Source organism: Nicotiana sylvestris, chromosome 9 (genome assembly GCF_000393655.2).
Source record: "Nicotiana sylvestris chromosome 9, ASM39365v2, whole genome shotgun sequence".
In the NCBI taxonomy this organism is placed as follows: Eukaryota; Viridiplantae; Streptophyta; class Magnoliopsida; order Solanales; family Solanaceae; genus Nicotiana; species Nicotiana sylvestris.
The window spans coordinates 116,876,782-116,903,512 of record NC_091065.1 but is presented as its reverse complement, the minus strand read 5'-3'; the positions used below and the strand labels follow the sequence as shown (position 1 = coordinate 116,903,512).

General features: G+C 34.7%; 6 protein-coding genes across 6 annotated transcripts; 2 read left to right on the top strand and 4 right to left on the bottom strand.

The window, feature by feature from the left end:
• Positions 1 to 4,961: 4,961 nt before the first annotated feature.
• LOC138877095 (uncharacterized) lies at positions 4,962 to 6,121 on the top strand. Its single transcript, XM_070156610.1, has 4 exons — positions 4,962 to 5,292; positions 5,376 to 5,525; positions 5,619 to 5,716; positions 6,017 to 6,121. The coding sequence occupies exons 1-4, from the start codon at positions 4,963 to 4,965 to the stop codon at positions 6,021 to 6,023; spliced, it is 585 nt and encodes a 194-aa protein (XP_070012711.1). The 5' UTR covers position 4,962; the 3' UTR covers positions 6,024 to 6,121.
• Positions 6,122 to 6,784: 663 nt separating this feature from the next.
• LOC104223487 (uncharacterized) lies at positions 6,785 to 8,691 on the top strand. The gene is made up of 4 exons (XM_070156472.1): positions 6,785 to 7,173; positions 7,432 to 7,561; positions 7,672 to 8,183; positions 8,266 to 8,691. Exons 1-4 carry the CDS (start codon positions 6,884 to 6,886, stop codon positions 8,489 to 8,491), a joined length of 1,158 nt encoding a protein of 385 aa, XP_070012573.1. The 5' UTR covers positions 6,785 to 6,883; the 3' UTR covers positions 8,492 to 8,691.
• Positions 8,692 to 10,861: 2,170 nt separating this feature from the next.
• Positions 10,862 to 13,037, bottom strand: LOC138878099 (uncharacterized). Its single transcript, XM_070157757.1, has 3 exons — positions 11,761 to 13,037; positions 11,001 to 11,512; positions 10,862 to 10,881 (listed from the first exon to the last, which is right to left on the bottom strand). Exons 1-3 carry the CDS (start codon positions 13,035 to 13,037, stop codon positions 10,862 to 10,864), a joined length of 1,809 nt encoding a protein of 602 aa, XP_070013858.1.
• A 2,053-nt stretch (positions 13,038 to 15,090) lies between these two features.
• LOC104226597 (uncharacterized) lies at positions 15,091 to 16,537 on the bottom strand. Its single transcript, XM_009778628.2, has 2 exons — positions 16,305 to 16,537; positions 15,091 to 15,523 (listed from the first exon to the last, which is right to left on the bottom strand). The coding sequence occupies exons 1-2, from the start codon at positions 16,356 to 16,358 to the stop codon at positions 15,107 to 15,109; spliced, it is 471 nt and encodes a 156-aa protein (XP_009776930.1). The 5' UTR covers positions 16,359 to 16,537; the 3' UTR covers positions 15,091 to 15,106.
• Positions 16,538 to 17,796: 1,259 nt separating this feature from the next.
• Positions 17,797 to 21,575, bottom strand: LOC104226598 (chaperonin-like RbcX protein 2, chloroplastic). Its single transcript, XM_009778629.2, has 5 exons — positions 21,051 to 21,575; positions 19,948 to 20,039; positions 18,942 to 18,999; positions 18,650 to 18,715; positions 17,797 to 18,326 (listed from the first exon to the last, which is right to left on the bottom strand). The coding sequence occupies exons 1-5, from the start codon at positions 21,378 to 21,380 to the stop codon at positions 18,201 to 18,203; spliced, it is 672 nt and encodes a 223-aa protein (XP_009776931.1). The 5' UTR covers positions 21,381 to 21,575; the 3' UTR covers positions 17,797 to 18,200.
• A 3,840-nt stretch (positions 21,576 to 25,415) lies between these two features.
• On the bottom strand, positions 25,416 to 26,627 carry LOC138878098 (uncharacterized). Its single transcript, XM_070157756.1, has 2 exons — positions 25,908 to 26,627; positions 25,416 to 25,727 (listed from the first exon to the last, which is right to left on the bottom strand). The coding sequence occupies exons 1-2, from the start codon at positions 26,625 to 26,627 to the stop codon at positions 25,416 to 25,418; spliced, it is 1,032 nt and encodes a 343-aa protein (XP_070013857.1).
• Between the last annotated feature and the right edge of the window lie 104 nt (positions 26,628 to 26,731).

Genomic DNA, 26,731 nt, shown 5'->3' with positions numbered 1-26,731 from the left:
CTAAGATTTGCTGATTTGATATAAAATCAGTTTTAGAAAAATGTTTACCTCCTCAACACTAAATTCCACACCTGAAATAATGTTGTTCTTTGAAAGTGCACAAATTAAGTGATAAAAAGATAAAGAGTAAAGAATTTTGGTACCTATCTCTAAAGTCAAACAAAACAGTTTGTCACTTTCATTCTTTTTCCCCTTCAAACAATCCACGAGAATATTCAAGGAAAATAAAATTGAATGCCAGCATTTGGCTCTTGGGACCAAAAAAGGGGCATAGAATATATATATTTTGGGTTTAGAAAAAAAAAAGAAGAGCATATTTTTGGGTGGAGAATCTCAAGAATTCCCATCATATATTCACTTCTTGTTCATCTCTTTCTTGTTAAATATTCTGATTATCTGCGCTAAAATTACCTTTTTAACTAAAGTGAAAATTCGCAGGCGTTTGAGGTTGAAAACAACTACGTACAAGTTTGTGAAGAGTAAGCATCTGGACAATATTTGAGTTGAAGTTGAGGGGAAAAAAACATTTGAAATTGAAGTTGAAAGGATTTACAAGTGAAAATTAACCAGCATTTCACTTGAAATGCACATTTAAACCCATATTCTATCGCAAAAACTAAAATATACTCAGTATTTATGACCAACTAGACTGAGTTTTTTCAGTGGTGGCTCAAACCCGGATGTATCAAAAATCACTGAATTAAAGAAATACAAATAACAGATTTCAAACTCAATAAATTAAATATAATACGCTATAATTCCGAACCAGAGTTCGTAACGGTCAATTCCTAAATTACCTCTGCTTCCAAGGCTATAAAATCAATACTCCCACCGTTCAAAATAAGTGATTTTTAGCTGTTTTCACACATATTAAAAAATCTACCTTTTAACATTAATTAGCTATGAAATTGACCATATTAATTTTTACTATCTCTTCATATAAATACTCTTAACACATACTTCAACATTATTTACTCCAAGGGCAATATAGGAAAAAAATAATTAATTCTTTCTTGAAATCTGAAAAAGTCATTTATTTTGGACCACAAAAAAAAGCCAAAAAATCACTTATTTTGGACCGGAGGGAGTAATTCGTAAGAGGTTCAAGGTTTTCAAAGACCTTCTAAGACTTGGTAATATATAGTTCAGCGCCAAGGAGTTAGGTGGATTGGAATTTGCGCTCATGATGTACGGAAATACGTTTAATTTCGTCAGTGTGAGCTTGTTCATATTGTCGGTCTAAAGCCCGAATAAAGAAGTAAAATTGCGATAGGGTGACAGTTAGAGTAAAACTTATCAATTCATGGTGATCAATCCTCATAATACATACAGATGATAAATTGAAAAAAATGAAAAGAATGATAATTTATATAGCCGTCCCTAATTTGCTTAGGATTGAGGCGTTAGTAGTTGTTGTTGTAGTATGTACAGAAATACGTTTTTATATACTTATATCTATTGAACGAACCACTCTTAGTCTCTTCATGTTTGGTTTCGTGATGTTCACTTTTAGATTCAAAACTCGAGTATAATGAAGGGCGAGGATAATATTACTTTCGAGCTAAACGTACACCTCCTTAGACAAAGAGCCATAACTTGTATGCCACAAATGCAACACAATAGTACTGCATGCTAGGAAATAGTCCTCCATGTGAACTTAATATAAACCTTATACGTAATTTAAATGGTTAAGCCTGACTCACCTCATCTATATTGGTATTGAATTGGCAGTAATATAGAACTTGTTATGAATCTATAAACTCGTAATTGAAGAGCAGCGGCGGAGTTAGAAGTCCAAGTGTGGGTTCGGTCTATCCCACCAGCTCTTACTCAAACAATGTATTTGTATTAAAATATTTATTATATATTTGCATATACTATATTTAGAACCCATTTAATAGCTCTTAAAATCGACATTTTAAAGTCCAAAAGCCATAAAATTAAAATCTTATCTCCGGCTTTACAATATTAAATTCCATCTCAAGACTCTAAGTCCTCAAACTTTGGTAACTGCCTCATTTGCACCGACAACTTGAATAATGGAAAAGGAAAGGACAAACACCAAGCCCACTCGCACGGGGCATTTGCATTTATATCCGCTTTTTGAATCATGTTTTAACTTGTGCCCGCTTTGTAAAAAAAAATTGCAAACGTACCCACTTTTTCGCGTAACTTCAGCATACGGGACTGAAGTAGTAAAGACAATCACGCAAAACTTCAGCATTCTAGTAGACGAACCTGAAGTAGCAAGTATGCTTACCCAAGTGTGCTGAAGTTTTTGTTTGTAATTGCTGAACTTAAGCATAATAGCTGAAGTTTTGTTTTCTATTTGCTAAGTTTTTGTTTGTAATTGCACTAAATAAGCTGAAGTTTTTTTGTCCTGGATTCATTAGTTTTGTCATTAAGCTTTTTCAAAAACTTCAGCAGAAGATGCTGAAGTTATTTAGTTCATTTATAAAAACTTCAGCAATAAATAAGCTGAAATTTTTTGTCCCGAATAAGCTTTTTCAAAAACTTATGCTGAAGTTATTTAGTTCATTTGTAAAAATTTCAGTACTAAAAGGTGAAGTTTTTTTTGTCATGGATTCATTAGTTTTGTCATAAAGCTTTTTCAAAAACTTCATCATAAGATGCTGAAGTTATTTAGTTCATTTGTAAAAACTTCAGCACTATATAAGCTGAAGTTTTTGAAAAAGCTTTCTAACATACTAGATAAATAATCAGATTGTCAACAGTATCTAAATCATAAATTTTGGAAACAATAAACGTGAAAAGAACAAAATTATCATTATCTACTAACTTACGTACGTGAAAATATTCACAAATTGTTGTCCACTAACTTACGTAATTATTTATAATTTGTTTTTAAATAATCTGATAAACATATTTATGGCAATCATCCCATGAATTGAAGTTTCATAGCAGCACCAACAACAGCAGAAGAAGAAGAAGATGAAGAAGACGAAGAAGAAGAAGAAGAAGAAAACGAAGGAGGAGAAAGGAAGCTGAAGTTGTTTAAAAAGTGGATACAAGTTAAAACTTTAAAAAAAATATGTATAAGTTAAATGGGCCCGTGTAATTTTTACCAAATTAGCGCGACTTATTTCACTTCACTTCTAGAGTTTTCTTGATCTAAGACCAGACCTGATTGCCACATCCGTGAAACCTTGCAAAATCACCAAAACAGCAAGAGCCCAAGAAAGCAAAATCCACTACTCTCACAGGCCTGGCCCGTAGATCTGATTGCCACATCCATAAAAATTTGGAATTGTTGATTGCAGGCTAAGCCCTATCAATTGGACCTAAGCTCAACAAACACATAAGACCAGATCGCCATACTTTGGGTGAAAATGGCGTGTAGTAGCCACTAAATAAGGGTGTATTTAATTTTTATCCACTATTTAAAATGCTTATAAAAAATAGCCATTACTAAGGGGGAAAAGACACAATTACTCTTTCTCTATTTCTTGTATAATCCCAAAATCGACGAAAACCCTTATTTCATTCGTTCAGAGTTCTGCGTTTCTTCATCTTCCTCGTATGCAATTAACTTCTGCTCCTTCATCTTCTCCGTCATCTTCCGTCATCTTCATCTTCATCTTCTCCGTCATCTTCTGTCCTTCATCTTCTCCGTCATCTTCGTTTTTCTTTATTTGTAAGTTGGTTCAATGCCGTGTGAAGTATGTGTGAAATTTCAAAAATTAGCATTATATGTTGATTCAGTGTAGTATATTTTGTGTGATTCTGTTTTTGATAAATTTTTAGTGTGTGAAATTTGAAATGTGTTTGTGGTTGATTCAATATATTTGATTATGTAGGTATATTTCATAAAAATAGTCGTAGAAATTCATAAGCTTACTGTGATTATGAATTTTCAGTTAACTGTGTTCATTAAATGTAAGGAAGAAACGACATTAAATTTTGTAGTTGGAATTCAAAGTTAAGGACTGATTGTCCTTAACTTTTGCACATGAAACTTGAAGTTAAGGACAAAATGTCCTTAACTTTGGATGTTGAAAGTATATGTTAAGGACTGTATTTCCTTAACCTATGCACTTACAATTTAAAGTTAAGGACTGATTGTCCTTAACTTTTGCACATGAAACTTGAAGTTAAGGACTAAGTGTCCTTAACTTTGGATGTTGAAAGTATAAGTTAAGGACTGTATTTCCTTAACCTTTGCATTTACAATTTAAAGTTAAGGACTTATTGTCCTTAACTTTTGCACATGAAACTTGAAGTTAAGGACTAAGTGTCCTTAACTTTGGAAGTTGAAAGTATAAGTTAAGGACTGTATTTCTTTAACGTTTGCACTTAAAATTTAAAGTTAAGGATTGTATTTGCTTAACTTTTAAACTTGAAATTTTAAGTTAAGTCCTAATCTTTGTTTGTTTTTCCTTCTTTTCTAGTGTTATAATGGAAGGCGATCATTTTTTTGATTTTGACGATTGGCGTAATTTTCTGGTATATTGGAAAGGAGATTTTCAATATAAGGAAACAATTAAAAGTTTTCTGTCGAATGGCCAATGGAAGAAATTGAGGGAAAGTATTTTTGGCAACTTCTTCAGATTACAAAGTGTGAAGTTCTCGGGTAAACTTATGCACTGTGTATTGCTTTCTGAAATTGTTAGTAATGAACCTGATTCGATGACCTTCAAGGTATTTGACCGCGATATTAAGTTTACTCGTGATGCATTCCATATTATTACTGGTTTGAAGTCTTATTCGTCGCTTGACATGAAAGGTTTAAATGAGAAAGAGAATAGGCTTTTAAGAGTCTATTTCCCTGGAAAGGACAAAATTGAGTTGGCTGATTTGTATAGTTTTATTTCTAGTCGCCCACATGGTACAACTTCATCATTTGCTGGCAGTGATGATGATGCTTTGAAGTTGGCAACACTCTATTTTGTTGAGTCGGTTTTGATGGGAAAGAGGAAAAATAGGAATGTGTCGGAGCAAATAATGAAAATTGTTGACGATGATGCACTTTGCGCTTCCTTCAACTGGGGCTCTCTTGCTTATGAGACGCTATTAAAATCATTGAAGAGTTGCTTGAAATCAAATGAGAATGATGTTCAGAAGGAGAAAGAGAAAGAAAAAGATATTGATAGCTACACTTTAGTTGGCTTTCCTTTTGCGTTTTGTGTCTGGATTATGGAAGTACTTCCTATTTTCCAAGAGAAACAATTTGTGAACTTCAAAGAAGTTGGTTATCCTCGAATGTTATGTTATTCTGAAATGAAGTCTCCACAATTTGATGCTCTTTGTAGAAAATATTTCCATAATAAAAAAGTAAGTTAATGTAATTACTATCTCTTTTTTTGTTTATTTGTTTTAGTTATGTATACTTATGTTTAGTTTTTCTTATATAATAGGTGTTTAAGTTGATTGAGGTGTCACCCTTTATTCCCGTGGAAGAAGAAGATACACAACCTCTTTGTGTGGAGGAGCCAGTTTCACAAGATCAAGGCTCAAGGTCTTCTTCCACACAATTTGACGAAGGCGTACTTAAGGAAATTGTTAGAGTATGTGTTTCTGCCTTTGAATAGTATTAGTTTTTTATTTGATTATTTCTTGCTTACGAACACCTTTTTTTGATATTATGTTTTTTGATTCAGAGATTATCAGAGAGTTTTAAGAAGGATTTGCAAGCAGAAGTTACCAGAGTTAATCAGAAAATTGTTGTATCAGAAAAAAGATTGAGAACGAAATCAAGGTAATTTCAGTTAGTCCAACTTTAGGATTTTGTGTCCTTAAATTTTGAACTTAGAATTGAAAGATAAGGACTTCTTGTCCTTAACTTTTGAACTTTGAAATGAAACTTAAGGACATCATGTCCTTAAGTTTTGAACTTGGAATTCAAAGTTAAGGACTTCTTGTCCTTAACTTTTGAACTTGGAGTTCAAACTTAAGGATTGCATTTCCTTAAGTTTTGAACTTTAAGTTCAAACTTAAGGACTGCCTGTCCTTAAGTTTTAAACATGTCCTTCTCTTTGTAACTTAGTTGCTTTCTCAGGATTTAAAGAAAACTCTAGGATCAAAGCTTGATACTTTGATGAACATGTTTGGGAAAGCTGATCAGATGAACACAGATAGAGAATCTAGTGTTCCAATTAGAAAATATGGAGTTGATGATCATTGTCGTGCTACTGAGCGTACTGGCATATTCAACCAAGATGCAGGTGGTGTTGAACGTGATTATATGGATGTGCATGCAGAGGGTCAGTATGAAAGAGAATTTAGAGATGCACATCTAGATGATGAAACTGAAAATGTTACTGATATTGGGAAAGGTTAGTTATAGATTTTGATTTTGATTTTCGTTGAAATGTATATTCAATAGATTAATACATATAAACTATGCATGTGCATGCAGAAGTTTGTGGAGTGCCGGAGAAAATTTGTAGAGTTTGTGGATTGCAATCACAGGAGGATTTAACAAGTCCATTGGGGACAAGTGTCAGCGAGATTGTATGCAAATGCTTAGAAGGAACGTATGATCTCTCTACACCGCTGTCATACAAAGAAAAATTTGGAGTTCAAACTTGTTCTAGTCAAGGTTAGATAAAATTTTCATTATATATTGTATCTCTTGAAAAAACACAAGAAGGTACTGTGGAGAAGACAGGTACTGATTGTGCCCTAATTATTATATGTACAATTGAAATTTTGTCTCTTCATTTGACCTGTTGCAGAAAACTAATATGAATATGTGTATATATATATATATATATATATATATATAGTGTCGCCAGCAGAGGAAAACAAACAGGACACCAATGATGACAATCTTAACCAATATACAAGGAAAAGAAAGAGAGACAGTATTGGTTATGATGGTCCGTCATTTTCTCTTCTTACTCCTACTCCTCGAAGTATACAAATGGACATTGATGCGACTTTGACTATGGAGGGTGAAGGAAATGTTGAAGAAGAACTTGGTCGAGGTAAAAGGAACAAGAAGTTAAGCTGGCAGTTGAAATCTCCTTTTGATAAGGAAGGAAAAGCAGTAAGTTCCAAGGCAGACAATCAAAATACTCTGAAGAGTTCAGGTTGGATAAAATCAACCTATACTCGTAGGTGTATTTTTCATTATGCCAAAGAAGATGAAAAATTAGTGAAGAAATTCATTGTGTGGTTGGGCAAGGAGAAAAGGAGAGGTCGCAAAAAAGAGTAAGTCTCTTAATGTGTTTCACTACATCCTTAACTTCTGTGATTGTAAGACTAATTTTAGGACTAACTGTCCTTAACTTATAGATTCAAGTTTAAAACTTAAGGACTTCTTGTCCTTAAGTTTGAATTCAAAATTCATAAGCTAAGGACATGCAGTCCTTAAGTTTGAGTATCAAATTCAAAAGCTAAGGACACTTGGTCCTTAAGTTATAGATTAAAGTTTTCAAAATTCTAACTTGACATTTTCAAAATTTTCAGGGGACAAATTGATTTATATGCTGATGATAATAGTTTGAGGAAAAAACCATACAAATTGTATCATCAAAAAATCAGTAGCAAAATGTTTTTCCTTGAGCTTTCAGATAGCAAATTTGTTCTTGATGATAAGGTTAGATAATTCACAAGGCATTTATTTTTTCTATTATTAATTTATCATTTTTTCATTATTTTATGACTGATTTGTTATTGATTTGTTTTATTTTTTGCCTTTTTATGAAGCATATTGACATTGCTCTCTATTATCTGAGAAAGAAGGAATGCTACCACCCTCGCGATCATCCTTTTCGATGCACAACTACTGATGTTCTTTTTGATAATTATATGGAACTTGTGTATAAAGATTTCAGTGAAGATGCTAGTGATGAGTTTTGGTGTGCTGGTGATAATCAGTTATTTCTGACACCATATGTGTGGGGGGACAACCGTAGATGTGGAATTGCATGGACTGAGGTTGACAAAATCTTTTTTCCATGTCGGCTTCCTTCAGAAGATGATGAAGCTGTGACACACTTTTTGTTGGGAGTATTGGACTTGAATCAAAAAAAGATTGATGTATATGATTCCATATACAGTGAGCCATATGAAGCAGGAATGAACTACATGCAAATGTATGCACGCATGATCCCCCATTTGCTAAAGTTCTCACAGTTTGACAAAAATCACAAGTCTTTTGGGAATGTCTTCAACAAATTTGATATACAGTGGCAAAGATCACCACACCAAACTGGATCGTACGTGTTATTATTTGTTATATTATTTATATGTACTTAAGATTTATTGTTTAATTCACTGCATATCTTACATTTCTCTTAGGACTGATTGTGGTGCATTCCTGATCAAATTTGCCGAGTTGCTGATGATTGGAAAGGACGTGCAGCAATTCCAACCCGAAGACATAAAAGACTTTCGAAAAGAACTTGCTGCAAATCTTTGGGCACATGGTGAATGGAAAAGAAATTCTGGTTATGATACTCCACCAGAAAATGTTGGTGATGATTATGAGAGTGAAAATGAAACATTCTGTCCAAAGGAGTTGTAAAGAAATTGTGGTGTTATTTTTGTATAAAATTGCTGTAAAGGTGACATCTGAATTATGCCAGTTTAGGATAGTTCTGAAATATTCTGTAAATTTGTGAAAAGGCACTTATATTTTGTTTTGTTGGCATAGCGTAATTTTTTGTAACAGCTATGCAAAATTACAATTTCAAAAGTTATGTCAAGGCATTTTGTTATTTATTTCGTTGTTTCTCTCAACTGTTGATTTGTCCATTGAGTTTGTTAGTATTTGTTCATGACTAAGTGTAAGTGAACTTCAAATTCAAAGTTAATGACCAAATGTCCTTAACTTTTGAACTTGAAATTCAAAGTTAAGGACCGACAGTCCTTAAGTTTTGAACATGGGACTATAACTTAAGGACCTCATGTCCTTAACTTTTTAACTTGTATTTCAAACTTAAGGACTCCTGTAGTTAATGACAAACAGTCCTCAAGTTTTTAACATGGGACTATAACTTAAGGACCTCATGTCCTTAACGTTTGAACTTAAAATTTAAAGTTAAGGACAGACAGTCCTTAAGTTTTTAACTTGTATTTCAAACTTAAGGACTCCTGTAGTTAATGACAAATAGTCCTCAAGTTTTTAACATGGGACTATAACTTAAGGACCTATGTCCTTAACGTTTGAACTTAAAATTCAAAGTTAAGGACAGACAGTCCTCAAGTTTTTAACATGGGACTATAACTTAAGGACCTCATGTCCTTAACGTTTGAACTTAAAATTTAAAGTTAAGGACAGACAGTCCTTAAGTTTTTAACTTGTATTTCAAACTTAAGGACTCCTGTAGTTAATGACAAACAGTCCTCAAGTTTTTAACATGGGACTATAACTTAAGGACCTATGTCCTTAACGTTTGAACTTAAAATTCAAAGTTAAGGACAGACAGTCCTCAAGTTTTTAACATGGGACTATAACTTAAGGACCTCATGTCCTTAACGTTTGAACTTAAAATTTAAAGTTAAGGACAGACAGTCCTTAAGTTTTTAACTTGTATTTCAAACTTAAGGACTCCTGTAGTTAATGACAAACAGTCCTCAAGTTTTTAACATGGGACTATAACTTAAGGACCTATGTCCTTAACGTTTGAACTTAAAATTCAAAGTTAAGGACAGACAGTCCTTAAGTATTTAACTTGTATTTCAAACTTAAGGACTCTTGTAGTTAATGACAAACAGTCCTCAAGTTTTTAACATGAGACTATAACTTAATGACCTATGTCCTTAACGTTTGAACTTAAAATTCAAAGTTAAGGACAGACAGTCCTTAAGTTTTTAACATGGGACTATAACTTAAGGACCTCATGTCCTTAACTTTTGAACTTGAAATTCAAAGTTAAGGACAGACAGTCATTACGTTTTTAATATGGGACTATAACTTAAGGACCTCATGTCCTTAACGTTTGAACTTAAAATTCAAAGTTAAGGACAGACAGTCCTTAAGTTTTTAACATGAGACTATAACTTAAGGACCTCATGTCCTTAACTTTTGAACTTGAAATTCAAAGTTAAGGACAAACAGTCATTACGTTTTCAAAATTGCAAGTTGAACTTACTGACTCCTGTTAATAACTTTTAATTGTTGAACTCAAAAGAAATTAAAAGAACGTAACAAGATATAAATATTGAAAATCTAGGCATCCGCTCAAATTAGAATAATAATGAATACAATCTATAGCAAAAACTTAAAAGAGTCGATAAACATAAGTGTATATTTCTACTCTTCTCTATGCTTTCTTGAAAATGGATGGAGTGCCGGAGAATATATACAAGCTGTTCTATTATGACCAATTCTTCTGCAACGACCACATTTGAATTTTATTTTTGATGGCTCGGTAGCAGGAATATGCCTTTTCTTTTGCCTTCTACCTGGTGGCACTTTGAAATCTGGAGGTTTAACAATTTGTGACTTAACACTCTCTGGTACAATCCATGAATCAGTATGTCCTACAGGATGTATTTGTCTTTCATATGTTTTCAGCCAAGATTCCTTTAAGTACCAGTGCGAACAAAAGTCAGACTTCTTGATGTTTCTCTTCTCGATAGCTGCAATTGCATGTATGCATGGTAATTCATCAAGTTGAAATTGAAAACAATCACATGTTCTTTTGTTTAAGTCCACCAAGAAAGTTATTCCTTCTTCTTCAACTCTAGAACGCCATGAATCAACAGGGAAGACCTTCAATGTTGAAAAATTATAAGTGAGTACATTATGTTAAAAAATGTCAAAATCATAATATAAACATAAAACATAATACTTACGTTCAAAGTAAATGCTAAATCTATTCTGTTCTTCAATTCCTCCTCTACCCAACAAGAAACATCATAAAATGTTCCTTCTGCTTTATTTCTTCTTTCATAAAACCAATGTTGTAGCTTCACTTGAATGAAATCCATCATTCTTAGTATAGGAAGCTCCCTTGCTTCTAATAGCACTGAATTCATCGACTCAACTATATTTGTTGAGAGCATGTCATATCTTCGTTGTGGACTACAAGAACGTGCCCATCTTTCCGGTGGTTCTTCCATCAAGTAGTCATAAGTTTTCTTATCTACATTTGCAATATCTGACATGTATATGTCAAATTCTTTACGCTTGTATACTCTTGCAGCACTTTGGAAAAGTTTTATGACCTCACTTTTCACCTTTCTTCGCTTTAGGTTCTGCTCCAAATGATAGATGCAAATCCCATGATGGCTTTCAGGATATACCTTTACAATGCCATTTGCAATAGCTTGATGCCTGTCTGATAAAAAAATCAAATTCTCACGGCTCCCAATTGCATTGCGAAGCTGACTAAAGTACCACTCATAGGAATTGTTGTTTTCAGATTCTGCTATTCCAAAGGCTAATGGGAAAATTTGGTTATTTGCATCTTTTGAAACTGAAATCATTAAAACACCACGATATTTTGACTTCAAAAAAGTCGCATCAATAGCAATCACTGGTCTACAATGATTCCAACCAGCTATCGATGATCCATATGCGTAAAACATATAAAGAAACCTGAAAATACAATATAAAACAAGGTTAAAATACCCGAAGTTTAGGACAGTCAGTCCTTAACTTACATTTACAAGTTATAAAGTTAAGGACATGTTGTCCTTAACTTTTATTTCAAAGTTCAAAACTTAAGGACTGGAAGTCCTTAACTTTTAATTACAAGTTCAAAACTTAAGGATAGGCAGTCCTCAACTTCTGGTTATAACTCAAAAGTTAACAAGGCTAAAGACAGCATGTCCTAAATTGTTTACCTGTTGTTGTCGTCTATCTTTATGTTAGTATAAGTTCCCGGGTTTTTACTTGTCATCATATACAAGTATGAACACAATAATTCATAATTTTCTTCGGGACTTCCTCTTATTAAAGCGGAAGCATGTTGAATAGCACGCCACGCCTTGTGATATCCAATGTCTAGTCCATGCAATTTTTGCATCTCTGCCATGACAAAAGCTGGTGTAACTTCAAATCTTGGGTCCCGAAGATTATCGATAATGTAACCACTAATCAACTTTGAAGTAGCATGCCTTTGATCTGCTTTCCTAGTGTTAACAGAGCAGTCATGCTTTTTCTCAAGCTTTACTATCTTGAATAATGTTGAGTCTTTAATTCTGAAAGCACGCACACACCAACGACACCTATCATCATTGCATGTCAACGAATATCTTGTTGAGCTTGATCTAACAACTTTGAATTCAAAATGTCCTTTGATTGCTACATTAGAAAAACAATTAATTATGCTCTTCTTCTTGTCAAATACTGATCCGACTTTTATTTGATCCAAAGAAGCATTTTCTCTTAATATCGTAGTTGGGGATTCTTTTTGTTTCAAATTTGATCTTCGTTTAGTTATTTGAGTGCAGGTTTTGTCAGCAACTACTTCGATTACCGGTGCACTCTCTAAGACTTGAATACCCAAAGCTTGTTCGTTGTCAATCTCTATAATGCTTTGTCCTTCTACTTGAATAGAATCAAATGTTTGATGCACCTCTTCATTTAATGGTTGAGCTTCAACCATATCTACTTCAACTATCTGTTGGCATCGCTCTTGATTGTCATGTTGAGTTTTTGTGTTGGCATGTTCATTGCTTGTTGATGCAAAAACTCTTTCCGAAATATCAACTATGAAACGACAGCTCTTGAAGAGTGAATGAGTTTTTAGCAACTCTATACATGTGTGAAGATCTAAATCTTTGGATACAAGCATTCCTTTGCTTGTTCCAAGGTTAATATCAAACCATATCACTATTTCAAACTTTTCACTATCCAATTCAATAAGCTCAAAAATCTGTTTAACGAAATCTTCAAACTGAATTGACTCAGGTGCTAGGAAAAGCTTTGTTTGATGATCAAGATATTTATAGTCATCAGTCCATCTACCATTAAAAGCAACTATTATGCATATTGTTTCCATCCTACAAGTCAAGAGAATGGGAAACAAAGGACATACGTTATAAAACAATCCTTGTAGAATTAAGAACAGGTGTACTGTAAGTGCAAGACCAAGATAAGGACTGCCAGTCCTTAACATTTAAACATGTAATTAAAGTTAAGAACTATCAGTCCTTTAACATTTAAACATGTAATTAAAGTTAAGAACTGCCAGTCCTTAACATTTAAACATGGAATTAAATGTTAAGGACTGCCAGTCCTTAAGTTTTAAACATGGAATTAAAAGTTAAGGACTGTCAGTCCTTAAGTTTTAAACATGAAATTAAAAGTTAAGGACTGTCAGTCCTTAACTTTTGAACAAGAAATTAAAAGTTAAGGACTGCCAGTCCTTAACATTTAAACATGGAATTAAAAGTTAAGGACTGTCAGTCCTTAACTTTTGAACCAGAAATTAAAAGCTAAGGATTGTCTGTCCTTTAACATTTAAACATGGAATTAAAAGTTAAGGACTGCTAGTCCTTAAGTTTTAAACATGGAATTAAAACTTAAGGATTGCTAGTCCTTAACTTTTGAACCAGAAATTAAAAGTTAAGGACTGTCTGTCCTTTAACATTTAAACATGGAATTAAAAGTTAAGGACTGTCAGTCCTTAACATTTAAACATGGAATTAAAACTTAAGGATTTCTAGTCCTTAACTTTTGAACCAGAAATTAAAAGCTAAGGATTGCCTGTCCTTTAACATTTAAACATGGAATTAAAAGTTAAGGACTGTCAGTCCTTAACATTTAAACATGGAATTAAAATTAAAAGTTAAGGACTGCCAGTCCTTAAGTTTTAAACATGGAATTAAAAGTTAAGGACTACCATTCCTTAACTTTTAAACCAGAAATTAAAAGCTAAGGACTGCCTGTCTTTTAACATTTAAACATGGAATTAAAAGTTAAGGACTGCTACTCCTTAACATTTAAACATGTATTTAAGAGTTAAGGACTGTCAGTCCTTAACATTTGAACCAGAAATTAAAACATACAATTTGAAACTCAAGCTACAGGACTTTGTATACAGAAGAATAACAACAAAGTGAAGGACATTTTGTCCTTAAGTTTTTTTTATTCAATTTGCAAAATGAGGCCAGTAGAATCAAAGTTAAGGACATAGTGTTCTTATTTTTTTGAATTCAATTTCCAAAATGAAGACACTATGTCCGGAATACAGAATTATCATAGGAGGCAGTGTCTATAAATTTATCAATCCAGAAATTCAAAAAAAATCAAATTCTTATCTAATATATAATCAAGTCAATACAGATCTAAAAAAGTATAACTATAGCGAAATAAAAATTGATAGAAACACATGAAATTACAACTTACTGTTTATCTATATTGTTTTTTTGGATTAGTTTGCTGAATTTTTGAAATCGGAAAGAGAAATGGTGGTTCGTCCTCAATTGATCGCCGCTGTTGTTGTTGCTCGCTTCTTCTCTTTGTGTAACTGCTGCTTGTGTTGATAGCGTAGGTATAAGTTATACCAGAAGGGTATTTTCGTCCAATCAGGTATAAATTTTTAAAAGGAGTGGCTAAAGTCTAAATACTTTAAAAACAGTGGCTTTAAAATAAAAGCCACAGCTTTTATTGGCTATTTGTGCCGTTCGCCCATACTTTGGTATCTGACATAGTAGCTTTACCCAACCCCAAATTAAACATTATAATTAACTCAAATAGCATCTAAATTTTCTAAAATATTGACGCACCACTAAAATAAAATATTAAATAAAAATTATTTCATGTTCCTTTAAGCAAGTAACTCGTAGTCAACCAAATATATCATCCAATTTTTTATAGAACTAGGTGCCAACGAATAATATTAAATTAATATTTTTTTTTTTTAAAAAAAAAAGCAAAGACCATGAGTTTTAGCGTATCCCATAAAGTACCTTATAAAATCGCCCCTGCAAATAGCAGCCCAACAAACTAAAAATAGCCACCATATGTTTTTATATATATAAATAATTAGGAATCAATAAAGCGCATCAAATTAAATATAAATACGCTCATTCAAACTTATAACAGCAGAACTTGAGAATTTTACAAAACCATCGATCGTGCGTCAAACAGCCAAAATTGTCCAACTATTTTGGAGTAAAAAAAAACCACAACAAAGAAATTTGTAGAGAAAAAAAACATCATTGGAATTCCACGAAGATTATCTCACTCCTTGTTATGTTTATGTTTCCCTATTCCTTTCCCCTTAACACAAGATTTAACAAAGCTTTTGAGACCCTTCTTATAAGGTGACTTGTTCTTCTCCTCTACAGCAACATTTTCCTCTTTTTTCTCCTCTGAAACAAGATTCTCTTCTCTTTTCTTCTTCATAATCTCCAACTCTGCTTCTAACTGCAAACACATATTCAACACCCTGTTTTCTACATTCACCAGCCTCTCGATGAGTGTCCCCTTGTGCTCTGTCTCTGTAATCACGTCGTCTATGGGCCGGCAATGCTTCTCCATGCTTCTTGGTGAGAAATCGAGGGACGAAGCTTGCCCGTCGCTCGTTAGTGTCTCGCTTGACGCTGTTGAAGTCTTCGGGGAATGGTCACCTCCTCTAACTTCCTCCAATTTCTTGAGCTGAATGCATATATAAATATATCATAAATCGAGGGATCATCTTTTTCTATTCAAATTGTAACCCCCCCTCCCTTCTTCCAAGTTTCGTATACTCGCGTATAAAAGTTCACACTTCTCGTTCATAGTTAAGCATTAATCGATATTATTAAAATAGGAGTAACTTATTATCTATATACTCTATTAAAATTCACTGATAAAAGTAAAATATTTACACTGTTGATGTGTATATAACTTATATATATTCAATCGTGAATTTAGAATAATTTATAAGGGCACGTTAACAAGTTGATGTTTGGTATGTCGAAAAGTTTTTTTCGTAGATAAAGATTTACTTACATGTTGTACTTAGAGGAATCATAGAGATTATCAAATTACATAACACACCAGTTTAAGTATATCGGAAGCCAACCAAATCTTAGTTTATCCCTCACGTTTTTGCCACGGTTTGGTACTTTTAAGTACTAAGTTATTCTTTATATTAATAATTTTAATTCAAAGACGTTCCACTCTTTTTTCTGAAATCAGCCTAGAAGAATTACGGAACACAGGTTATCTACCACCTTAGAGGCAGGAAATTAAATGAAAACAACGATTCATGGCCTTGCTACTTCTAATAACTTGCCTTAATTAGGCAAGCGTAGAAATACTGCAAAAATTAAATTGCATCCCCTTATAATCAATACCAAAAATGCCTAAAACCAAAAAATCTCAACAAGTAGTACAGCCTAGCCAGAAGCTGACACAGAAAATATATAGAAGTAAATGTAAGCTGTATACTCACAATATTGTCAAGTCTGTCTAGTCTAGAGAGTATTGGTTCTTCCACAGTTGCCATGTTCTTCTTCGTTTCTTTTAACTCCTGCTTTCTTTTTCCTTGTCTTCTTTGTGTTGTGTGTTAAGAACTCGCGGGAGCGAAAGGGGTTTTAGTATTTGTTTTAGGCGGCGAGAGCAAAGTGGGGGAGGGGATACGTGGGAGGATGCAAGAAGAGCAACTGGCACTTGACACGTTACAACTTCTAATATGTTTTAATGAGGGATATGATGATGTTTTGGTATCTATGTTGTGTTGACACGTTTGAGGTTGCATGCAGTAGATATGGATGAAACTCACGTTTTTGTGTCAGGTTATCCACTCGTGCCATTGGATTCCCAAGAGTACCCCCTGAAGGTTCTAAATCAACAACCATGCGCTCATTGGTTTGTTTACGTGAGCCAAATCAGCGTTATAGGACGAACATTGTTCTTATCACGTAACAAACCAGGCGGCCAAGAATAAATATTGTTTTTTTTCCTTGTTATATGCTTTATACTACTCACAAATAAGAATTTGCGACGGATAAATTTTATAGTTAAATAGAAAAATTTGTCGTTAGTTTTATTTAGTGAATAATTAATAATATATTATTAAAAAATTCTGATAGCTAGAACAATTTAATGATATATTAGCAAAGAAGTTCGTAACTAAATTTATTTTTATTTTTTAGGATCATAGTACAAGAATCCGGACTAGTCGATAGTATACTTGGTCCGTTTTACGTCTTGACGGTCTTGTACACACATAGAGCTATTTTTTTTTGTTGTCGTCGGTGAGAAATCATAGTACAAAGTTTTTCAATAAACTTTTCTTTCTAAACTCCTTTGAGCTAGGCAATTCGCAAGTTGATTTCTCTCTTAAGTATGTACTAAAACTAGGAAGTGAGTAAACTGATGATGACTTCTTTTACGAAATAAACAGATGTAAATCTCGACTTCGCATTGACGCTTTTAGACCTAAACCATGGTATATATAACACATATATGTAAATAAGAACATCCCCAGTTGGCCTTTCAGTGCTTGTCCATGACGAATTGGTTTTAAGCAACGTCAAAATTGAACTGTTACGTTGTGGAAGTGTTAGCTGCAGCAAACTACTTTCTTTTACAATTGGGTACATGAATAATCGCCGAGATGAACAAATCAAGGAATGACATGTGTCAATTTTTTTTTTTATGAAACATAATTTCAAGGAAAAAAGAAAAACAGCAAAACCCTTCCCTTAGCTTCCTCCTCTCTCTTAGCCTTCAAGGAGTAAACCGGTAATTATCACTTGCTTACCTCAAGCATACATGTAACAACAGCTACTTCTTTCTTTGTCAGTTTCTATTTGTTCTGGTTTGCATTTAAATCTAGTCTATATATAGGACAATGGAACTGTAGAACAAGATCGACTTAACAAAAGTATGTATGCTTCATATCATTTGTATATTCTTTCAACAGAGTTTGTGTAAGCAGGTTTTACCAATGCACTATGCAAATCAATATTTAAAGCAATGTAAAGACTGCTGATAACATATTTTGTAATACATACTAACACTATTAAGTATACATAGAGGCTAAAAAGGGAAGTATTTGAGAAAGGCTAGGTGTACATAACATCCCTATTAGAACAATAAAAGTTCAGGTCATACATGGATGATGTATAGATCAAAGCATGATATATTTCTCAACAGGACGCACTGCACATCCTCCATTCCTCTCCGCCCACTCGCAACAACCTTCTATCGAGAATATGGTTACACATCCGGAGCTGAATTAGTACTTTAAACCAATGACAACCACCGATCGACAACAGTTTTGCCTATCAAGACTAAAGGATTAAGGAAGGGCAAAACCACCAAAGAGAGCTACTCCCATTAATCAATCCAAACTTCCAGCAATCTCATCATCTTCAGATAGCCATATAACAGTTTGAGCGAGGCGTTCACGCATCAGTTCCACGTTCTGATCAGATATTCTATTGTATAATTCAGCATGATCACATTTCTACATCCAACCGAGAATATTCATTAGCTTTTCTCTACATCATTGCAGTTGAAAATGTACCGGGTTTCACTTTTTAGACATAGTAAATCTCCACTTGTCCACGACACAACATAGACAAATGATAGATAGAAAATAGGGATTAGTACTCCTTTTGCCATGACTTAAACCATTAGCTTGTCATAAAGAACTAACTCCAACTAAGCGGTGCATGGTGATTGTCAATAGAGTGCTTTTGAACAAAGATATAATAATTCATGAATGCCGTACTTCTGAAGGAGCGAAAACATTTAAATCGAGCAGCAGCTAAAATGAAGGTGGCATACCTGCATCCATATGCTGTAAAGGTTAAGACGCGTTATCATCACCCTCTCAGCAAGTTCCCGCTTTTCCTGCAAAACTTTTAGAAACTATCAGACACATAGAACAATAAAGACAAAAGGCAAAACTCAGCTAATATGAGACTAGTTATCCTTAATCCTAAAGGGACATTATTATGGTGCTATTTCCTCGAAACATATTTTTATTGGATGCGGAAGACATGTGGGGAAATCCTTGCCACATATCACCTTTGCCAATTTCCATATAGAAAGAAGATTTATCACTATCTACTGTTACCTTGAAAAGTTGTTGAAGGAAATCTTTCCCGGTGTTAGGCACGTGGTTTACTATAAAACTGTTAAAAAAAAAAGGGCAGAGAAATTAGTGAAACAACTAGTGAACAAAACTATCAAAAGACTCATATCTCTCAATGTCGTTGAACAAACAAGATTCTTCGACAAAGACTTAAAATGTTTTCAAGAAAGAGCAGTTTTGCTACCTTTTATAAGGTGATACACACTAGACCCTGTGCTTCCCGTTTGGAGCTTTGTTTTTCTTTTCTTTTAACAGTGGTGTCTAGGCTTGTGTGCACCTTGACTAATCCCACCAGCAGGTATATATTGGGTAACTCAACTTTGTCCATCAGGGCTTGGACAAACGAAAATAATTTACCTAGTATCGCCTCTACTGTGATTTGAATCAAGCTTCCCAAGGTTGTTACTCCACTTCTTCGACCACTAAGTCACCCCCTTTGGTGGCTCCAAATCAGAGCATACTAAGTTTTACATTGGCAAAAGTGGTAGTATAATCCAAGTTAAAAAGGTATTCTCAAGGGAATGACTGATTTAAAATACGAGTTTTCAGGAGAATTTAGTGTTAGTTTCAAGTGGAAAAGCAAACTCGGACAAGATTTTCAAATTTCCATTGAAATCAAGATCAATAGATATCTTGGCAAAGGAAGAAAGAGAAGAGAAGAAAACAGTTTCAAGACAACCGAAGAATGTTAAATGAAAAATAAAATGCAAAGGGGAAAAATAGAAAAGCTCAGAGATAAAATGCTCCTAGAATTATAAATAAATAAATAGAAAAGCAAAGGAAAACGAGAGAAGCATACAACTGCCTCAGCTGCAGTCCTGGCCTTTGCATCTATTTCTCCTCGTATAATTTAGATTAAATAGGATTAAATTGTCAGTTTTTATAACATCAACAGCCTAAGTGCTAACTTGAATCATTGAGCTAAAACCAGAGGATCATCTTATCTGGATAGTGGATACCTTTAAGAGGAAAAGAGATCTAAACTTACTTGTAAAACCATGTGTACTGTGGCGGGTTCATTTCATAGAGTTGTTGAAGAACAGTCCGTACAGCTTTGTAAGTGATAACATTGATTATTTCCTGCAAACGCCAATCACTTAAGGAGTTGAATATGAATCAAAAGAAAACGAAACTACAAAAAAATTTGGACACAGTTCACCTTGATGTCTTATAGTTACAGCAAAATGAGGACAAAACAGTTTCAACAGTTTTTATTTAATGGATAACCAAAAATTCAAGTGATAGATTCAACAAAGAGAGCACCGTAGTAATTAGTCAATGTTCAGGATAACTACTGACATAATTCCAGTTGATATCTTTTACTTTAAAGAAGATTAACTTTTTCCCAATTATAGCTAACTACACCTGTAGAGGAATCGATTGGCTCTGCAACAAAAGGAGTAGTGAAAACCATTTGAAAAAAAGGCCAGAAGACAATTTAAGCAATGAAGTTATCTTATTGAGCTTCCATCAGTCTGGCCATACAAAAGATTGAGCTACCTTATCCCCTAATCATTTAAAACATTCTTCAAACTGATGTTATAAAGTATAAATTGGCAATTTTTTTCGCAAAAGCCCAATGAGAGCAATCTAAAATCAAATGTAAAAACCTTCAATTTACACAACACAACCATAAATTTCTCGAAGGGAAGCTTGGAGCAATGATAAAGTTTATCTCAATGTGACCTATAGGTCACGGGTTCGAGCCGTGGAATCAGTCATTGATGCTTGCATCAGGCTAGGTTGTCTACATCACACCTCTTGGGGTGCAGCCCTTCCCCGACCCTGTGTGAACGCGGGATGCTCGTGCACCGGGCTGCCCCTTAACAATAAATTTCCCGTTTGACCATACCCCTTACTTCACTTATATCTACATTCTATCTGTTCACATTTATTCCTAGGATGTATAAGCAACCAGAAAACCAGGAAATTTTCAACATTTAGACAAGATTGTTCTTTATACAATCTATTAATATCAGTGACAAGAGAAGCTATTTTTCATCAATATAGACATTGTCATGTTTTGAGCAGTAGTAATAGTAGTAGTAATAAACGTGAATAAAAGTAAACAATTTACAACAAAGCTCTCACATTTTTAACATCTTCGCCTGAATCATCATCCTCCACTTCCAACCCACCAACAACGGTGAATTTCCCAAGCTTCTGTCTCTTTCTTGAAACCCTATTTACAGCCAAAGATATCATCTTTGCAGATAATTTCCAATCACACCATGCTTCCAAAAAACTGCTGCTTAAATTCAACTGTTTCCTCCTCTTTAAGCTTCTCCACAAACCCAATGATAATTCCCCATTAGTCTTGAAATTAAAGCTGCCTGAGTTAAGAATAGGATTCAAGCATAAACATGGAGAAGAGTGAGTTTCAGGCAATGACCTTCCAGTCCCATATATAGTTCCCACCATTGTGTTCTTTTGGTCTTTGTTTTGGGGGTTGAAAATATGGGAAATCGATGGGGTGGAGAGCAGTGGGCAGTGGCGGAGCTGGCTGAATCTTCTGATGTAGATTCTTGAAAGCGTATTTTGGGATTTTTATGTAGTTTTTTCTGAGGTCCAAAATTGTTTGACTGGAGATTTTTTACAATCAAGAAACAATGTACCAGGTGGTCGAGCTTATTACTCTCTCTTTTATGTCAATCGTTTAGAAAAACACGGGCCAACCTTTGCTATGAATTGGACTTCTTGCCCAAAAAGGTAACTTTGTTTACTTATTTTTGGAAGGAGGAGTTTTTCAGAATTATTCGAGACATAAGCAAATCTTAGTTGACAATTGCTTTCCATTTTAAAATGATCATCCTAAACATTGACCATCAGGTATATTTTAAGTGATGGATGAATTTACTTATTAAAAAAAAAAAAAAAATCCCTGTGGATAAAGCATCTAATGTTGACACAACGTTCAAAGAAAATCTAATTCCAGATTGAACTTGTGACCTATAAATAACATAAAAATTACTTTATCGTTGCTCCAATGTTTCCATGAATTTGATTATGAAATGAAAAATCAATTAGAGTACCGACATCGTGGCGTGGAAAGTTCATTTTTTGACATTTCTTAACCGTTCTGTATAGTGAAGTGCAAGTTTTCAAAGGGTGAACATTTTAATTTGCTGCAAAGACAATCTAAATATTAAACGACCACATACTCATTCTAGATTAACCCAGAGTTAGGTAGAATATATGTTTAGCGATCACATTTTCTTCTGATCTTTGCTAATTTTGCTCACATGAAGGGAACTAAGAATGTATAAATCGTGCCTTGCTTAATTTATTGGAAAGTAGTCTTAACGATATAACCTCACCAAAGTTTACAACTTATATATATGTTAATTTAGAGTTTGGTAGGAATATATGTTACATATCATACTCCGCCCCGACCAACGATAACATTGTATGCCTCGAGGTAAATGATCACATATATCCAAATCAAGAACGGTTTGATTTGTTGGAAGCTAGACTTTATAACTATACTTTCACAAAACCAATTGAAGAAATTCATCCTAACTTCTACTGTAAATCACATGCAAATGAGAGAAGAAGTTGATGGAGAGAAGAAGCTGAACGAGAGGAAGAAGAAGAAAAGAAAATGTTACTATTCTATTGATCTGTTACAGTAGGGGGTCGTTTATATTGTTGGTTAGTGATTGACAGTTGTCCCACTAACCACTTAACCAACTCTCATTATACAATACACATATACACTTCTATATCTATATACAACTATGTATTCAATACTTCCCTCAAGCTGGAGGGTGAAAAGGATCAAACATTCCAAGCTTGGATAAAAGGAATTGGTATTGTGCAGAACCAAGGCCTTTTGTCATCAAATCAGCTAGCTGTAAATTTGTAGGGATGTATAGAGGACCAATTAACCCTGCCTTGATCTTTTCACGAACAAAATGACAATCAATCTTGATGTGTTTGGTTCGCTCGTGGAATATTGGATTGACAGCTATTTGCAAAGCTGCCTTGCTATTACAATATAAGTTGACTGGAACATCTACATCAACTTGTAACTCCTTGAGTAATCCTAGAACCCAGGTGATTTCTGCAGCTGCTGCTGCAAGACTACGATATTCTGCCTCTGCTGAACTCCTGCTAACTGTAGGTTGTTTCTTTAACTTTCATGAGAGCAATGAATCCCCAAGTTTGACAATATAACTAGTTATTGATCTCCTGGTATTTGGACACCTTGCCCAGTCTGAGTCACAATATACGGAAAGATGTCTTATGGGAGAACTATGTAGAAGAATACCAAGCCAGGAGTACCTTTAACATATCTAACCACTCGCAGAGCTGCATCCCAATGGGACTGTTTGGGATGCTGCATGAATTGACTCAGTACTTGGACTGCAAAATACAAATCTGGCCTGGTAACTGTTAGGTAGAGAAGCTTTCTAATGAGTCTTTGGTAGCTACCTGCATCCTGCAACTCTGCATCACGAGTGTGTCCAACATGTGTGTCATAATCAATGGTTGTTAACTTTTGATTGAACTCAATAGGTGTGTTGATGGGTTTGGCAACTGCCAATCCAACATCTGATATTAACTGCAATGCATATTTCCTTTGAGTAAGAAGCACCCCTTTGTTAGATCTTAGGACTTCAATCCCAAGGAAATACCTAAGCTCTTCTAGATCTTTTACCTTGAATGAACTATGTAGTGTTTGTTTAGCTGCCTCTACAAGAACAGAATTGCTTCCAGTAATGAGTAAGTTATCTACATAGACTAGAATAATGACAATATCTGGACCTACTCTTTTGGTGAACAATGAATGATCATAGGGACTTTGTGTGTAATCACCTGCTAGAAGTGCCTCAGTCAGTTTAATATTCCACTGCCTCGATGCTTGCTTCAACCTATACAAAGATTTTAGCAGCATGCACACCTTATGCTCCCCCTGCTTGTGGAACCCTTGAGGCAAGCACATGTAGACCTCTTCATAAAGATCACCCTATAGAAAGGCATTATTAACATCTATTTGGAATAGGTTCCAGCCCTTTGAAGCTGCCATACTAATGATGATCCTGACAATGACCATTTTTGCAACAGGAGAAAAGGTCTCATGATAATCCAATCCTTCTTGTTGTGTGTATCCCTTTGCTACCAACCTTGCTTTGAACATTTCCACCTCCCCATTTGCTTTATATTTTATTTTGAACACCCATTTTGAGCCTATAACTTTCTTCCATGGAGGAAGATCTACCACCTCCCAGGTTGCATTATCTTTAGGTGCTTTAATTTCTGCTTCCATTGCTTCCACCCAAGCCTTATCAAGACAAGCTTCCTTAAATGATCTAGGTTCAGTAGGTTCTGAGAAGGATCCTAGAAAGGATTTGTAATTCTCAGAAAGAAGATCATAGGTGATGAAATTTGATATAAGGTAAGGTGTATCTTTGGTTGATTTGACTGCAGTCACATAATCTTTAAGCCAAATAGAAGGTTTGGAAGGTCTACTAGACTTTTTAGTAGACACTGTAGGCAAAGGATGGTCTTGATGTATTGGCTCTTCAGCCAGTGTTTCTTCTGAGAAAACTGTTGATTCTGCTGGTAATGAAGAAGGTTCTACTGCATCTGGTGCCTGCAAGACTGGTGATGAAGAAGGTTCCACTGGTGAGGCTGGTGTAACTTGCTCAGGAGTTTCTGCAGGAGCATGAGCTTCTGTAGGGTTAGCAGTATCAGTATTGTTGCTATGGTCAACAGATGAAGTTGTCTCTTCAAAATTAGCACCCACTGGCTCACAAGGGAACAAGTCTTCATTTGCATCTGTGACTTCCTTAAAAGGAAAAGATGTTCTCTGAATGTGAAATCTCTACTCACTATCACTTTTCTGGAGTCAAGGTCATACAACCTGTACCCCTTTTGAGTCTTTGAGTATCCTACAAGAATACATTTCCTTGCCCTGGCTGTAAATTTATCCCCTACAGGTAGGTTGCTTGCAAAACATAAACAACCAAAAACTCTTAAGTGATCCAGCTTGGCAGGTTTGTTGTGCAACATCTCATAAGGACATTTCTTCTCTAAGACCTTAGTGGGAAACTTGTTAATCAAATACACGGCAGTTGTAATGCAGTCACCTCAGAATCTAATAGGTATTGCACTCTGAAACTTCAGGGCCCTTGCAACTTGCAGAATGTGTCTGTGTTTTCTTTCCACAGTTCTATTTTGCTGTGGAGTGTAAGGACAACTACTCTGGTTTATGATTCCAAGAGAAGCCAATAGTTCATCACATTGAGAGTTAAAAAATTCAGTACCATTGTCTATCCTGAGCACCTTGATTCCAATATCAAATTGATTTCTTATCATTGCAACAAAGTTTCTTATTACAAGAGCTACTTCACATTTGGACTGAATCAAGCATACCCAAGTGTACCTACTGTAGTCATCCATAATGGTGACAAAGTAATGCTTTACGTCATATGTAGTAACCTTGTGAGGCCCTCAAACATCTAGATGGACTAATTGGAAACAACTAGTAGATTTACTATTGCTAATAAGAAACTTCAACCTACATTGTTTAGCCAATGGACAAACTACACAATCTTGTTGAGTCTGAGAATCAACTTTATTCCTAAGAGCTAGTATGTTTTCCATTGTCTTTATTGAAGCATGCCCTAGTCTCAGGTGCCAAAGTTCACTGCTGACTCCTTGCTGCACAAAAAATCCTGCAGCTGCTAGTGTTATGTTCTCCTTTAGCAGATATAACCGATTGTGCTCTTTACCAATCCACATCACCCTGCCACTGTAAAGATCCTGAAATATACAAAAAACAGGGAAAAAAATGACACAACACCACAATTCTTTGGTGAGCTTAGACACTGACAGCAGATTGAATTTGAAATCTAGCACATACAATACATTCTTCACTGTCTTATTTTCCAATATGGTCGTATTTCCTGTGTGAGTGATGTTAGATTTGTTTCCTGTAGGTACCTGTATTCCTTGGCTATCAGCATTTTTAATGTCCCTTAGAACATCCTTACAGTAAGTAACATGATGGGTTGCTCCTGAATCTATTACCCAATCACACTTATCTGCACTAGACAGTAGAGAAATTATACCTGTCATGTTTGCAGAACACTCCCCTGCATTAGATTTTGACAACAGATTTACCAACTGATTGTACTGCTCCTCTGTGAAAAATTGTCCTGGTGCTTGCATTTTTGGCAATGTTTTATCTTCCTTAACAGCAACTGCATTTGCACTTGCATTATTGGCATATGCTTTCCCTCTAGTTGCAGTTGTTTGATTCTTCCTTTTGCTTTTGAAATCAGGTCGATATCCAATTACCTTAAAACAATTCTCTTTTTGATGTCCTTTATATCCACAATAATCACATATTAAACCAGGCTTCCTAGGCCTAAAGTCTTGACCTTTCCCTGCTAGCATTGTGAGTGGATCTCTGTGGGTATCTGTGACACCTAAGGTTCTCTGACTCTCCTCTTGACTAACTATGGCGTAAGCCTCATTAACAGTCACAACTGACCTTTTTGCCAACACATTACTGCGTATATTGCTATAACTTTCATTTAGTCCCATAAGAAATTGCAATAGCCTTATGTTTCTCAGATAATCAACAAAAGGTCTAGATTCCTCACAATCACAAGAAGAAATAGGAGCTAATACATTAAGTTCATCCCATAAATCTTTCATTTTCGTGTAATTACTAGTGACAGAATCCATACCTTGCCTAAGACTCGCAATTGCACTCCATAGGTGATAAATCCTGGTGAGATTAGATCTATCAAATCTCTCCT

Coding starts and splice junctions, on each gene's coding strand:
- LOC104226598 (XM_009778629.2), bottom strand. CDS start 21,380: ATGGTGGGAACTATATATGGGACTGGAAGGTCATTGCCTGAAACTCAC. Junction 18,716..18,941: donor TCCTTCAACAACTTTTCAAG/GTAACAGTAGAT, acceptor AAAGTTTTGCAG/GAAAAGCGGGAACTTGCTGA. Junction 18,327..18,649: donor TTTACAGCATATGGATGCAG/GTATGCCACCTT, acceptor GGTTGGATGTAG/AAATGTGATCATGCTGAATT.
- LOC138878098 (XM_070157756.1), bottom strand. CDS start 26,627: ATGAAAGATTTATGGGATGAACTTAATGTATTAGCTCCTATTTCTTCT. Junction 25,728..25,907: donor CTGATAGCCAAGGAATACAG/GTACCTACAGGA, acceptor TGTATATTTCAG/GATCTTTACAGTGGCAGGGT.
- LOC138877095 (XM_070156610.1), top strand. CDS start 4,963: ATGAAAATTGTTGACGATGATGCACTTTGCGCTTCCTTCAACTGGGGC. Junction 5,293..5,375: donor AATATTTCCATAATAAAAAA/GTAAGTTAATGT, acceptor CTTATATAATAG/GTGTTTAAGTTGATTGAGGT. Junction 5,526..5,618: donor TACTTAAGGAAATTGTTAGA/GTATGTGTTTCT, acceptor TTTTTGATTCAG/AGATTATCAGAGAGTTTTAA.
- LOC104223487 (XM_070156472.1), top strand. CDS start 6,884: ATGGACATTGATGCGACTTTGACTATGGAGGGTGAAGGAAATGTTGAA. Junction 7,562..7,671: donor AATTTGTTCTTGATGATAAG/GTTAGATAATTC, acceptor CTTTTTATGAAG/CATATTGACATTGCTCTCTA. Junction 8,184..8,265: donor TCACCACACCAAACTGGATC/GTACGTGTTATT, acceptor CATTTCTCTTAG/GACTGATTGTGGTGCATTCC.
- LOC138878099 (XM_070157757.1), bottom strand. CDS start 13,037: ATGTTAAGGACTGGCAGTCCTTATCTTGGTCTTGCACTTACAGTACAC. Junction 11,513..11,760: donor AAGATAGACGACAACAACAG/GTAAACAATTTA, acceptor TTGTATTTTCAG/GTTTCTTTATATGTTTTACG. Junction 10,882..11,000: donor GGAAAGATGGGCACGTTCTT/GTAGTCCACAAC, acceptor ATTCAAGTGAAG/CTACAACATTGGTTTTATGA.
- LOC104226597 (XM_009778628.2), bottom strand. CDS start 16,358: ATGGCAACTGTGGAAGAACCAATACTCTCTAGACTAGACAGACTTGAC. Junction 15,524..16,304: donor TAGACAGACTTGACAATATT/GTGAGTATACAG, acceptor ATATGCATTCAG/CTCAAGAAATTGGAGGAAGT.